The sequence below is a fragment of the Chionomys nivalis genome, chromosome 3 (genome assembly GCF_950005125.1).
Source record: "Chionomys nivalis chromosome 3, mChiNiv1.1, whole genome shotgun sequence".
NCBI classification, from domain to species: domain Eukaryota; kingdom Metazoa; phylum Chordata; class Mammalia; order Rodentia; family Cricetidae; genus Chionomys; species Chionomys nivalis.
This window is the reverse complement of record NC_080088.1, coordinates 119,480,944-119,495,052: the sequence shown is the minus strand read 5'-3', so window position 1 is coordinate 119,495,052 and position 14,109 is coordinate 119,480,944. Positions and strand designations below refer to the sequence as shown.

General features: G+C 51.7%; 1 protein-coding gene across 4 annotated transcripts in view; it reads left to right on the top strand.

Moving 5' to 3' along the window:
* The window catches only part of Tpcn1 (two pore segment channel 1), a 58,079-nt gene that overhangs the window by 10,771 nt on the left and 33,199 nt on the right, over nucleotides 1-14,109 (top strand). Inside the window, exon 1 of one of the 4 annotated variants that reach the window (XM_057764554.1) lies at nucleotides 11,179-11,473. The exons of the other annotated variants lie outside the window; for them this stretch is intronic. Coding sequence (XP_057620537.1) covers nucleotides 11,440-11,473 — 34 coding nt within the window. The 5' untranslated portion in view covers nucleotides 11,179-11,439. Of the gene's footprint in view, nucleotides 1-11,178; nucleotides 11,474-14,109 lie in introns of those variants that run through there. 4 annotated transcript variants of the gene reach the window in all.

Genomic DNA, 14,109 nt, shown 5'->3' with positions numbered 1-14,109 from the left:
AAAGAAAACCGTGCACAACCGGCTAGCCTCCTCTCCTGGTCTGAGGCCACCTCCCCCGGGCGTCATTCAAGGAGCAACAGAACCGGTTAAGGCAGGCTTAGCCAGTTAGGCAGGGAATAGAGAGGGCAGTTGGGGCCAGTTCCCACCCTTAGCTTTCAGGTCTCTTTTCTTTACCGAATTTTATTTTTTATGCTATAGCTCCAACCAGGAACCTTGTGTTTGCTACATGGGTACCTCACTGAGCCACACCCCCTCCTTTAGTGACTTACCTTAGCTGGTAATGAGGGTTTATTTACTGTTTTCTTTTTGCTTTGATTGGGGGGGGAGCAGTGCTGAGAATTGAACTTATGGCCTTAGCCATGATAGCTGAGCGTTCTGCTGCTGAGCTACACCCACAGCGTGGAGGTGTTTATGTGTATGTGTGTGTTTTGTCTTTGACTTTGAGATATATATGGAGATTCAAGCAGAAGTTAAATTTTTTTTTTTTTTTTTGGATTTTCGAGACAAGAAGTTAAATTTTTTTTTTTTAAAAAAAATAGGAGTCTGGGGACTGGAGGGATAGTTTATGAGAGACAGTTTATGAGTACTGGTTGCTGTGTTTTTGTTTTTGTTTTGTTTTGTTTTGTTTTCAAGACAGGGTTTCTCTGTAGCTTTGGATCCTCTCCTGGAACTAGCTCTTGTAGACCAGGCTGGCCTCGAACTCAAAGAGATCCTCCTGCCTCTGCCTCCCAAGTGCTGGGATTAAAGGCGTGCGTCACCACCACCCCCTGGCTGAGTACTGGTTGCTCTGGCAGAGGACCTGGGGTTCTGTTTCCCAGCACCCACATCAAGTGGCTCACCACTACTGGTAACTCCAGTTCGAGGGGGAATCTGGCATCCTCTTCTGGCCTCCATGGGCACCTGCACTCACACGGTGCAGACACTGTAAGGTAGTCACAGGCACACATGAATAAAAATAAACAGTGTTTTTTTTTGTTTTGTTTTGTTTTTTTTGTTTTTTCGAGACAGGGTTTCTCTGTGGTTTTGGAGCCTGTCCTGGAACTAGCTCTTGTAGACCAGGCTGGTCTCGAACTCACAGAAATCCGCCTGCCTCTGCCTCCCAAGTGCTGGGATTAAAGGCGTGCGCCACCACCTCCCGGCAATAAACAGTGTTTTTAAAAAAGTTTTTAGAAGTAGTAACTTGTTATCCAGTCCTTCTTTAAACTATTGCCTTCTCGCCTACTGAGAAGGTTACGTTTTCCAATGGGCAGCTCCTCTGTCCTTCCGACAGCGCTGTCTGTCGAAGGGAATGTAGGAAATGGCCTGTGGCAGTATAACAGTCTCATTGATGCTCCCAGGAGCATGCAGTGTGCCAGTTCTGTTGCATGTATTGTAGCTCCTGGTGCACTTAGGGGTGGGAGGTGGCAGGGGCAGGAGGAAGAGAGGTACGGGCTCTGGAGAGATTAAGGCTGAATGATGATTTTATCACATTTTAGAGGGATGATGGACGGGAGGTGAAAGACGAGCCAGAGACAGCTGTGCCATCTGGGTGAGTGGCACAGCAGGGCTTTAACTACAGGGTGCGGTGGGAAGGTGTGAGAATATCATCAGAGTGATGGAGAAAGGCCTCGGGTACCTCAAGCAGGGGGCTACTGTCCTGTTACAGGGGTCTGAAGATTTGCCCAGTGTGCCTCCAGAAGGGGGTTAGACATGAGTGACAGGACCAGGTGGGGACTGGGGGCATGTCCTTAGCAATAGAGTCCTTGCCGAACCTGATAAGACCCTGGGTTCAATCCCAACCCACCAAAAAAGGAGAAGTGGGAAAGTGGGGGGAGGAGGAAAGACAATGTGGCAGTGGCCCAGGATGGCCACCACCTTGCCTGTTTGATTGAGCTTGGTGTTTAGGGGGTTCCTGGGTAGTCAAGCAGGCACTGTTCTTGTTCTAGCCTGAGCTTTGGCCTTCTGGAACCTCAGCTTCTCACAAGTTCGGAGGCGCCTGTAGGTGTAGAGTTTTCGAGTGGTCGGAGACACTAGAGCATGGATGATGTCACTCATTCAGCTGGAGAGGGACAGACCCATTCAGGTGCTGGGTGAGCTGGCCAGGGCTTCTTAAACTTAAAACCCTTTGTCTACAAATTTCTTAAACACTATTTTCTGTGTGTGTATACATGTGTGTGTGTGGGTGCTTGTGTTGTGTGCACACATGCATGCGTGTAGAGGGCAGAAGACAAACAACTTTTGGGAGTTCTCTCCTTCCAACATGTGGGGCCTGAGCATCAGACTCAGGGTCCTCAGACTCGGTGGCAAGAGCTTTACCCACTGACTCACCTCAGCAGCCCAAGAAATTTATTTATTCAAGAACAGTTCTTTGGTATGTATAATTTTACCATTTATTGAAGATGAAGGTAAATTTTCACCCTAAACGAGACCAATGTGAGTGTCTGTTTTCACATGTTGTAACCATGTTGCGGGATCAAATCTTGGCTGAATACTTGACACTGCAGGATGTGGAGACTCCGACGTTTCCTAGAGCTGATCAATATTTGGATTTTATAATCAATACTGAGAACGTTGCTCTGCTTAAATACTTAGTACACAACGGCAGGAGTAAGTTGAGGGGCCTCTCAAGCTATTAGAAATTCTGTCCTAATCCTAAACCAGAATTGATTTGATGAAATATTTTTTAAATTTAAGATGTTCAAGTTTAGCAACTCAGACATCAGTGTTTAAAATCAAACATTCTAAAATACAATCCAAAGATAGAATATGAAGTATGACGATAGGAAAAGAATTTAAAGTCTTTGTTTTTCAACCATGGCTTAAAAAATGGGATCTGGGGAGGGTGGGAATCAAGGTTGGGATGGGGGACCAGGCCTCCCTGGCAGGGGACACAGCCTAGACAGAGGAAGCATGGGGTGGGAAGAGTGTGGGCTCTGAGGTCAGAGCAGCTGAGTGTCAATCAATCGTAGCATGGACTATGCCTCTCAGGCAGGCGATAGCACGCTTGAGTCCCCTCATTCATAAAGAGGCGGTCATCCCAAGACTGCTCTTTGGTACTGGAGTGAGGCTGCAACAAGAGCCTTCCTAGTGACTGCAGGATCTGGAGTGTTCCAGGTGGAGGCTTGGTAGATGGCCACCATTATGGCTGGTTGGTGCTGGAACAAGGAAAAGCAGTGACAGAGAGGCAATCTTGACTTGGCTGGAGCTATGGAGTGTATTGGGTAGGACTCATATGGTGGTATTATATATAGATAGTTGTCCCTGAAACTAGTAACCACAAGGTGAGTTGGTCTTGGAGACTCTGGCCATGTTGTGGGGACAGGAGCCAGGTTTGGCGCTCGGGCTCCCCAACAGTCCGTGAACTTCCCCAAGCTACGTACATTATGCCTTGCTCAGCTTGGAAGCCTACCACCCTCCTGCTTCAGAGGTGCTGGGAAGCAAGTGGACTGTCCCAGGCTCCCCTTCCCTGGCCAGGGAGTTGCTCAGATTAGTCTCTTCCTGGCAGCAGGAGGCAGGAAGTAAGAGCAGACCCCCCCCCAGCCTCCTGCTGTGCCCTTCCTAATCCCCTCAGTCCAGCCTCAGGTCAGAGACTCTGCTAAATCCAGGCCCCCTGTGTTAAAGCTCCCTGCTGTGTTCCTCCTTTCCACCCATTCCCCAAGCCTTCATCCTGACCAGGGATGTCCCTCTGCTCAGCTAGGTGGCTGAGCTCTATAGCTTTGTTCCTCCCAAAGCGGAAACCCTCTCTCAGAGCCGCCCACCCTGCCCACTGGGAGTCCAGTTTAGATACTGGGATCACGGATTTTATGAGGTGCCAGGTTGTGGCTCAGAGTCGTCTCCCTCCTGGGGTTCTAGCCGTGGAAGTGACAGCGCTGTGTTGCTGTCTGGACAGTGTAGGGCACGGTTTCTCTGTGGAAGGCTTGGTTATGATCGGAGAACGCCCTGGAGAAATTGATGGTGGCTTCCCCGCCTGCGCTGGGTAGGGCGCTTGCAGACCCCTCCTCATTTCCTGCAAGTGTCGCCTTTGTTCCTTGACTGGACAGAGAATACAGTAGCTGTAGACGGGGTGACTTTCATGCGCCTGGCAGCAAGGACCTGAATGTTGTGGATAGCCTGGAAGCCTAGTGTTCCATCTGCCTAAACTGCCAGGCCTGACAGACCACTGAGGAGCCTGAGATGGATAAAGGGAGGTTGTTTAACTGCTAATTGTTTCACAGGGCTAGAGTACACAGACAGCTATACATAGTCAGAGCTACATTAGGCCTCAACTAACAGTAAATAGTACACTTTCTTTTTTTTTTTTTTTTTTTTTGAGATATATGTCATGTAGCTCAGGCTGTTCTTAAATCCTCTGTGTAGCCAAGAATGATCTTGAACTTTTTAAAAAAATATTTATTTTTATTTCATTTGCATTGGTTTGTCTGCAGGTATGTCTGTATGAGGGTGTTGGGTCCCCTGGAACTGGAGTTACAGACAGTTGTAAGCTGCCATGTGGTTGCTGGGAATTGAACTTGGGTCCTTTGGAAAAGCAGTTGGCGCTCTCAGCCCCTGAGCCATCTCTCCAGCCTGCTGATTGTGAACTTCTGATCCTCCCCCGGACCTCCTGAGGGCTGGGAGTACAAGTGTGGGACACTCCCCCCAGCCATTTAAGTTTTTTTTTTTAAACTTCTGTGTTTGTGACTGATTGTCTAGCAACACGTCTCTCACCTGCTGCTTCTGGAACTAAAATGCCACTAATGTAAGATTACTGTAAATATAGTGGATTCTGGGCTGCCAGATGGCTTAGAGGGTAAAGGCGCTTGCTGCACAAGCCTGTGACCTGGGTTCAATTCCTGGAACCTCTATGAAGGTGGAAGGAGTGAGCATGCTCACAGCGTTGTCCTCTGACCTCCATAAAAGCACCACACCATACATGCTCACCCCAAACACCCCCTCCCTCCCATACAATAATAAATAACATCTTTAAATGGCAAAAATTGGATTTATAAAATGCCGTGTGACTTGTATTGTTAGTACCAGCAACCTCCATTTTTGTTTTGTTTTTGTTTCTCAAGACAGGTTTTCTCTGAGTAGCCCTGGTTGTCCTGGAACTCGCTCTGTAGACCAGGCTGGCCTCAAACTCAGAAATCCACTGCCCTTTGCCTCCTGAGTATTGGGATTAAAGGCGTGCACCACCACTGCCTGGCTTAGCACCAACAGCTTCTCTGAAGCCTGTCTTGGTAGTATAAAAGGGCGGGGTGTGTATCTCAGTTGACAGAGAGTTCTGTCCCCAACACCACATATGCCCAGCACTTGAGCGGTGGAGGCAGGAGAACCAGGAGTTCAAGTAGCTGTCAGTAATCAAATCATAAACTGAGGCCGCTGGGTCAACTTCGCATTGACATTGACAGTGAGACAATTTATTTTATTGTTTGTTGATGTGTGCGTGCGTGCGTGTATGTGTGTGTGTGCATGCATGCCTGTGTGCATGCGTGTGTGTGCGCACGTGTCCTTGTGCACATATGTGCACGTGGGTATGGAAACCTTCGATGCCCAGAAGAGGGCTTCAGGTCCCCTGTAGCTGATGTTACAGTTATGAGCTCCCCACTTCAGTGTTGGGAATTGAACTCTGGTCTTCTGTAAGAGTAGCAAATGCTTTTAACCACTGAACCATCTGTCCAGCCCCATTTTTGTTGTCTAAAAATTTTTAAATTACATTTATTTATATTATCCATCTGTGTGTGTACGTGTGTGTGTGTACTTGTGTGTGTGTGTGACTGTGGTAAGGCTCACGTGGGGACCAAAGGATAGCCTGTGGGAGTCAGTTCTCCCTTTCCACCATGTGAGTCAAAGGGATCGAACTCAGGTCCTAAGCTTGGCTTCGGGTGCCTTTACCCAGTGAGCCTTCTTGGCCCCCCTGTGTTTTGTTGTTGTTGGCTTGAGACAGAGTCTTACAACATCGCCCCTGGCTGACTTGGGATTTGTAGACCAGGCTGGCCTCAGACTCAGAGAGTTCAGCCTGCCTCTGCCTCCCAAGAGTTAGGATTGTTCTGGTTTTGTTTTTTGAGGCAGGGTCTCACAGCATAGCCCAGACTAGCCTAGAACTTGCTTTAGCTGTCCTGTCTCGGTTTCCAGCAACTAGGTGGACAGGTGTGCCGTGCCTCACCATCTTCCCATAAGCCTCTCTCACAGAATACTGGGGTCTGTCTCCGGTATTCTTCCCTTGCTGTAGGCCTGGCTCCTTTCCCTCCCTGCTTTGCCTCCCCAGCATGGAGCTGATCCCAGAACATGGCCACATAGCTCTGCACCCCATTATACAGTGACCACCCACAGCCCTGCTCCCGGAGATCCGCATTTGCCGTATCTAATCTGGGTTCACTTTGCAAACTGATGGGTTCCTGACGGTTGTGAGTAAATGGGGTTTTGGCGAACTGGCCGAGAATCACATTACCATCTCATTCGCCCGGTTCAGGCTGGTTTATAAATGCACTCCAGTTGGTGGTAGCAGTTGGAGCTGCCTGGGTGGGATGGGTAGGGAGGTAGAATGCCCAGCCGGTAGGTGGCTGCTGTTTCTGAGCTGTTGTTCACACAGCGCTGCCTCCTCCCGGCACTGCAGGTTTAATAAAGGCAAGACCAGGTCTCATATACCTTCCCTGTGCACTTAATACTTGAAATGGAGTCACAGCCTCACCAGCCCCTGGAGTCCTCACTCGTGTCCGTGTGATCTGCCCAGGATGGCCACGATGAGGCCTGCACTTTGAACATGGAGGTCCCGCTTAGCCTCCAGCCTGCGTGTTTCTTTTTTTTTTTTTTTTTTTTTTTTTTCGTTTTTCGAAACAGGGTTTCTCTGTGGTTTTGGAGCCTGTCCTGGAACTAGCTCTTATAGACCAGGCTGGACTTGAACTCACAGAGATTCGCCTGCCTCTGCCTCCCGAGTGCTGGGATTAAAGGCATGCGCCACCATCGCCCGGCCTGCGTGTTTCTTATAATTTTAGAATCAATCAGTCTATGCCGCTTGGTCCCCCACCTCCCACCTTCCCTGGCATCTGAGTTCCCGACCCTTCCATTTGGAGATTGCTGCCATCTCTTAAAGATGTCTCTCTTTAGTGGAATGCAACTTCATTCCATTTTCTTTCTCTAGCTCACTTAGCTATTGTGGAAAGTCAGCTGGGTGAAGACTGAGCTCGGCCCTGGCTAATGGCCTGGAGCCGCTCCAGGCCACCGACTGCATCGGCTCGCACTTGTGGGTGGTCAGCAGCGAGCGTGATATCTTCCCTCTGTGGCTCTCAAGGGCCCCTTCTTCTCACGAGCTCGGCTGTTCACACTTGGCTGGCCTGCCTCGTCATTTGTGATCACGGTCGTCATGCAGACCCTGAAGCGGACCTGGAACCTCACCAAGGCTTGGGTTTTATTAGTATTGAAGCCACTCGGCCTCTAGGCCAGTCGGCCATTTCAGTCTGTTACATAGTGGGCTTTCCCTTCATTTCTATCTGGAGACTGAGCATTGTCCCAGAATGTGGAGGGGCTGCGGAGCCTGGAAAATTCTTAGGCTATAGGAATCTGTGTGCGGAGGGCTAGGGTGGCCACAGACAAGTCTGGGCTTTTAATGTTTCCTCAGTTGTGCAGGCTTCTTCAGCAAAGGAAGGAAGTTGATGTGCCAGCCGAACCCCTTAGAACAAAGCTCTAAGCATTTTTTGTGCTGAGCCTCAATTTCTTCATCTGTGAGACAGTGTTACTGAACAGCTAAGTCAGAGACTGTGTAAAGATTAAACGGGAGATTCTCTCTGCTATCCAGTCAGCAGGGAGGGGCGGAAACTTAGTAACAAAATGTCAGGATTCCGTCATCAACAATGTGGCCACACTGCAGGTGTTGCCCTCTTGAGCCCTGAGTCACAGAGGAAGGTCTCTCTCCCAGAGTCCAGCTCTTCCTCATTCTGAATTCGGACTTCCTCTTAGGGATTGGGAGCCAGTTTTCTGACTCCAGCGTTCCGGGCTGAGCATATGAGGATAGCTAACTTTCTGGACGCCCTCCCAACCCCCGTACTCCCCACCCCTGTGTACTCTAGACAGGTATCTGAGTCTGAGGATAGTTAACTTCCTGGACGCCCCCTACTCCCCACCCCTGTGCACTGTAGACAGGTATCTGAGTCTGAGGATAGTTAACTTCCTGAACGCCCCCTACTCCCCACCCCTGTGCACTGTAGACAGGTATCTGAGTCTGAGGATAGTTAACTTCCTGGACGCCCCCTACTCCCCACCCCTGTGCACTGTAGACAGGTATCTGAGTCTGAGGATAGTTAACTTCCTGGACGCCCCCTACTCCCCACCCCTGTGCACTGTAGACAGGTATCTGAGTCTGAGGATAGTTAACTTCCTGGACACCCCCTACTCTACTGTGCACTCTAGACAGGTATCTGAGTCTGAAGATAGATGCCCACCCCATCCCTCCGCCCACCACCTGGACTGTCAGGAGCTCCCTTCCAGGCCTCCAGAGCTGGTCTCTATAATGTCTCTTCAGGCTGCCATCCTACTAGACTGAGGCAGCAGGAAAGAGACCTCAGCTCAGGCCTGGTCACTGACCACCCAGGGTTTCAGCTCCCTGGAGACGTGGTGTGCCCATTGTGCCGGGATATCTAGGTCTTTTAGGACATACGTAGACTTCCTCTTAATATCACTTTCTGCAGGTACCTGTGCCCCGACGGCCTTTTTTTCTGAACAAAGTGGCTTGCAGCAGCCCCAGCCCCTGACACTGCAGGCGCAGCATTCACAGAACTGGGTCCAGGCAGCCCTGCTGGCAAATGATCCTGGTAGCCTCAGACAGGGCCCAGCTACAACCCTGTACTGGTTGAATTTGAGTCAGTTCTGTCCTCTGAATATGGGCTGTCTGCTGGCCTCCTGTAGGGGCCCAAAGAGTTCCAGTCCCTGAAGTGGGGTTCACAGTACTTCAGGTGCTTCCAAGTAACCATGGCCAGATGTCTGTATAGATGCTGGGGTGTCCACCAAGGAGCAGCAAATCGAGTAGCATGTATGTGTGTGCATGTGCACATGTGTGTCTTTGAGCCCTTATACGTCTGAGATGTTCTGAGCACCCTGCAAGCCAGGTGCCCAGTCAGTACTAGGAGTACATGAGGTGCTGATGAGCGTAGGGACCCACTGTGTGACACATAGCGCCCCCATTCTGTGGACGGCGGCATAACAGCAGAGTCCAGCTCCTGGGGGGCATCCTTAGAACAAAGCGTGGTCCGGAGGAGCTCCAGTTTGGATGGTCACCTTCACTGTTGTCAGTCCCCTGCCTCAGCCTTACCTCTTTGTGACTCTTTAAGCTTCTGGATTTCAGAACCCTCTGAGCTTTCCAAGTCCACCTACCTCTCACTTGCTGCCTGCTTATGCTTCTAGCCTGGGCTCCCCACTCTACACCTGAACATGCACAAACACACGCGGACACACACACGTTCTAGAATGTGCTGCTTCTCTGTCTTCCAAGTGCTAGCATTATAGACATGGCTAGTCCCTCCTCTTTTGTGGTTTTGGGGAGTGAACACTCCAGGCAGTACCACCTGCAGTGCCAATGACACCCTTGGTCTCCTTTCTCAGCCCCCCCTACACACACACACACACACACACACACACACACACCATCTGCCCATACTCCTCCCCTCTCCTTCCAGACTTCCCAGGGCCAGCTGTTTCTGTCCTGCTCCCTCCTGCCTTCTTTCCCTTTCTCGGTTATTGTTTGCAGCCTTCTGGCTCTTTGCCTGCCGAGACCTGGCAGGGCAGGCTGCATGGATGAATCCCTTTGGATTTGCCACACAAGTCCCGGTCAGGTGGCTGAAATCAGAGTTAGAGCTGGCACACGGCTTTATCCTGACCATTTCTGAGCCAGGATTTCTTCTAAAACAGCGCTTGACCGGTGAGCCGTCCTGCGGTGCCTTCTGTTCCTCCTCGGGCCCTAGTAAGCCTTTGGCAGGACAGGCATTGAGTTAGTGCCAGCCATTGAACTAGGAAGGCCCTGGGCCAGCTTGACCTTCCTAGAGGCCAGCGTGTGTGCCTGGGTGTGCCTTCACTACACGAGCTGACCCCCGGTGCACTCCCCGCCCCGTCTCACAGCCAATTACCAGAGAGTAGAGCTTGGAAGAACTGCGTGCCTCCTGGCTTCTCCACCTTTGCCTCCTTCCTGCTCACTTTCCATCAGGGAGTCCTTGAAGTGCCACCCTGCCACTCTGCACAGGAGCAGCAAAGCCCGCCATCCCTGCAGACACCCCCAGCAGCATTCTCCTTTGTTTTTCCTCTCAGTGACAACTGGCAAGCAGCTCGTGACTGCTCGTTGTCATTCTGGTGAGCTCCGGTTTCCAGAGAGCTCCGGGTGCTTTCTGGGCATTGCATTTATTTCTGCTGTGTCCAGAGCACAGCTGACATGGGTCCCAGTGCATGGTGGAGAAACTGAGGCTCCATGGAGGAGGAATACCAATGATTGAAAGAGAGGCACATGGCAGGGGTTTTCTTGAACCTCGGAGGACATGGGCGCTGGGTGTGTGTTTAAGAGTTTGAGCTGAGGGCAGTTGGAAAGGCAGAATGTTGTGGACTTCCCAGCACCATGCTGCTCTGAACTCTTGCATTGGGCCAAGCCGCTCACTGCTGCCTTTGGGAGCAGAGCTCCCACCCAGGCTTTTTACCCAAAGCTACCTCTCCAGGCCTCAAGGCCAGCAGTGACCGGGTTGCCCCTCCTGCCCATCCACTCCCTTACCCTTCTCCCTCCCTTGCCTCTCTTCCCCAGCTTTATGGCTGGCATATGGAAGCCATTTCTATTTATCCACTGCACCAGGATGCTGCATCGTGCTGTGCTCCGGCGAGCAGAATCCTCAGAGTCCCTGCAGGGCCATTTCGGAGGCTGCATGCAAAGCAGCCAGCTGTTTGCAGGGAGCGGCTGGGCCCCTTACATCAGTGTAGAGACGGCCTAGCCATCTGTGCACATGGGTCATCCCGGGCTGTCTGCGTCTCGGATGGAGGCGGTCCATGTTCTGTCAGAGTCTGGGTGGTTGTTTTGTGTCCTGCTGTTTTTCATTCCTTCTCCGTTCTCCGTTCTCTAATAACTTTGTGGTCATGTCCCTGGGCTCTTGGCCAGGGCTGAGGGAGGAGTTCCGGGGAGGGGACCACACAGCTCTTTAGTGGTCAAGGTCATGTCTGTCCGCTCAGCCTGATTTTCAAAAAAGTGCCCTGCCCAGGACACTGGCAGTAGAGAACACACTGTTTACTTCTAGGGAACGTTCCCCTAGGCTTAGATGCCGACCTCCCAGTGCCTGAGTGTGTCCCTGAGCCTCTCCTCCTCTGGCTTGTTCCAAGCTCTGGGTGCCGGAGCCAGGGGGACTGCACTTCTGCTGCCTGTTGGGACCCTGCCTCCCCGACAAGCGGAACCGCAGAGGCCAAGGCCAGCTGTTGTCTTCGGAGGAAACTGGGGAAGGCCAGCCCCGTGACCGTCCCCTGCGGATGTCATCTTGGCCCCTTCGTGGTGCCTCCTGTGGTATGCCTTGCTCCTGGCCATGCAGGTCATCTGGAGGTGCTTTCATGCTCCAGGCAGGGACAATACCAAAGTCTGAGGGAGGATGCTGGTGGGGTCTTTGACGGCCTGAGTTTGAGAGGGCCTGTCGCAGCAATCTGTGATGAGGGGCTGCATCCAGTGTGATGTTGGGTGAGGCCAGCTCTTTCACCTGGAGACCTGTTATGTAGTTCACACGAGAAGCCCCATGGAAGAGGCTGGGCAGGTCTTGTCACCACGGTAGTTGGGTGCCAGTGGTCAGTGGGGTCAGGGACTAGATCATGCAGTGCTTCCTGTGAGCTGGCGGACCTGTTGTTCCACACTCTCAGGGTGGACATATCCCATCTGCCCTTTGGTGGGGCCCCTAATTGTCCTGTCCCTCTGGAACGCTGCCGAGCCCCTGAGCACAGCTCAGAGAAGGGACAATGGGCCCTTAGGAGCTGGAGTGACTCCAGCCTCAGGCACAGGCAGGGAGTTGCAGCTCAGACTGCAAAAGCTTTTGGATCTGGAGCGACCAAAACCTCCACATGAAAGGGCTGGGAGGACCAGTGGCTCCCTGCCCACCACTTACGACCTTTCTGTAATCCCTAAATTTCCTGCTCAGCCACCTGCATGGGCAGAAGGAAGCTTTATGAAATCACCTGTGGCTTCCCTGAAAAGCCCTTCAGTGACCCAGGTAGCTCAGAGCCTTTTAGCCCCCTTCCTGTGTGAGAGCCACTAACAGGTCCCGGGCCTTGCCAAGTTCTGTGTCGCGTTCTCCACGGTGAAGGGCTGAATGGTTGGCACGCGGTGGGAGGAAACACTCAGCTGCCCACCCAGACATGGGAACTGCGTGTCTTTTCTGTGCCTTCAGAAGGGTCTGTCTTGATCGCTCTTAGATACAGAGGGATCATGTTGTGCCCCTTCACACTCCAGGTGCTGCCTACTGCACTGTGGGTAAACACCGCCAGGTCCTGCACCTGGCGCTGTGTCCTCGGCCTCTGGCCGTCCACAGTCGGGTGCTCTGTGGGAATGTATGATCTTCAGGGAGAGATCCTTGATGTCACTTTAGTTCTGCAGACTTGTTTATCCCTTATGCCCTGGGCTCCGGGAACACCCCAGTGACCGTGACAAAGGTCTGTGTCCCTGGGGAGCAGGCAGGCATGCCAGGTTCTGAGCGTTCACTGGGCCATTGAGGTCAGAGGTCAGAGACAAATGACCATGGGACTTTGCAGGGGAGCCCAGGGCAGAGTCTGTCCTGAGGCAGCATGAGGGTGGGAAGTTGAAAGACCTGAGAAAGCCGATTGCCTAAAGGTCTCTCAGGCCCAAAGCTCCAGACCAACTAGGGAGCCAGAGTGGTGGAGAAGGGGTAGATGGAATGAGACACGAGGGGCATTTGTGATTGGAGTGCGTATTGAGGGGGTAAATGCTTAGGGCTTCCCAGGAAGGCCGACACTGTGGTGTCTTTGAGGCAGAAAACCAATAGCTTAGTTTTCGTGTGTGTGTGTGTGTGTGCACGCACGCGCGTGTGTGTGTGTGTGTGTGTGTGTGTGAGAGAGAGAGAGAGAGAGAGAGAGAGAGAGAGAGAGAGAGAGAGAGAGAGAGAGAGAGATGTGTATGCATGTGGGGTGGGTACACATGCCCATGCATGCATATGTGGAGGCCTGAGGTTGTATTCCAAAGTCTTATTTGAGACAGGGTCTCTCACTGAACCTGAGGCTCCCAGTTGGCCAGGGAGCCGCTCCCAGGACCCACCTAACTCCCCCTCTCAGCGCTGGTGTTCTAGCCCCACCATATGCAGCTGGGGATCTGAGTGAGGGTCTCTGTGTTTAGGCCACAAGCACTTTACCAGCTGAGCTGTCTCCCCTTAGTGTTCTTGGAGTGGTTATGCTGAACTGGGAAGTTAACACACACACACATATACACGCATGTGCACACGCACACACATAAACGCAAACATACGCACAGAGATACACCATACACATAAGCTTACACACAGGCATACACAGAGACATGCAGACACAGATGCACATAGACACACACATACATACACAGAGACCTACAGACACAGATACACATAGATATACACACACAGACACGCACATGCACAAAGGCACACAGACAACACACATACACACACAGAGACACACGCATGCACACACACACACACATAGACACACAAACTCACAGTGGATTTCTCTGGTATAGAAAAGGCCCATAGGGCAGGACAGTAAACGGACAAGACCCTGGAAGGGGTTGGGTTGGTCCAGGGCAGAGATGGCTCCAGCAGTGGCAAAGCAGAAGCGTCAGTGAGAAGTGAGATTAAAAGGACAATTAACTTGACATAATTGTACCTATTTTGTATAGTACCTGGTGCTCATTTGCATTGTGGTAGTGGCTGGAGAAGGGAGAGTCTGAGGCAGGAATCTGTGGGGAATCTTTTTGATCCTGGGGTGGGGCGTGTCCACTTCCTCAGGCCCCTCCTGCCTGTGTTGATTCAGCCGTTTCCTCTGCATTCCCAGACCAAGGACAGTACACTCTCAGCGTCCCTATTCTGCCTCTTCACAGCCAGCCCATGGTCCTCTGGGGCAGATCCCAAGAATCCAGGCAGATTTACTCACATCTGAACTTGGTGTCGGCTG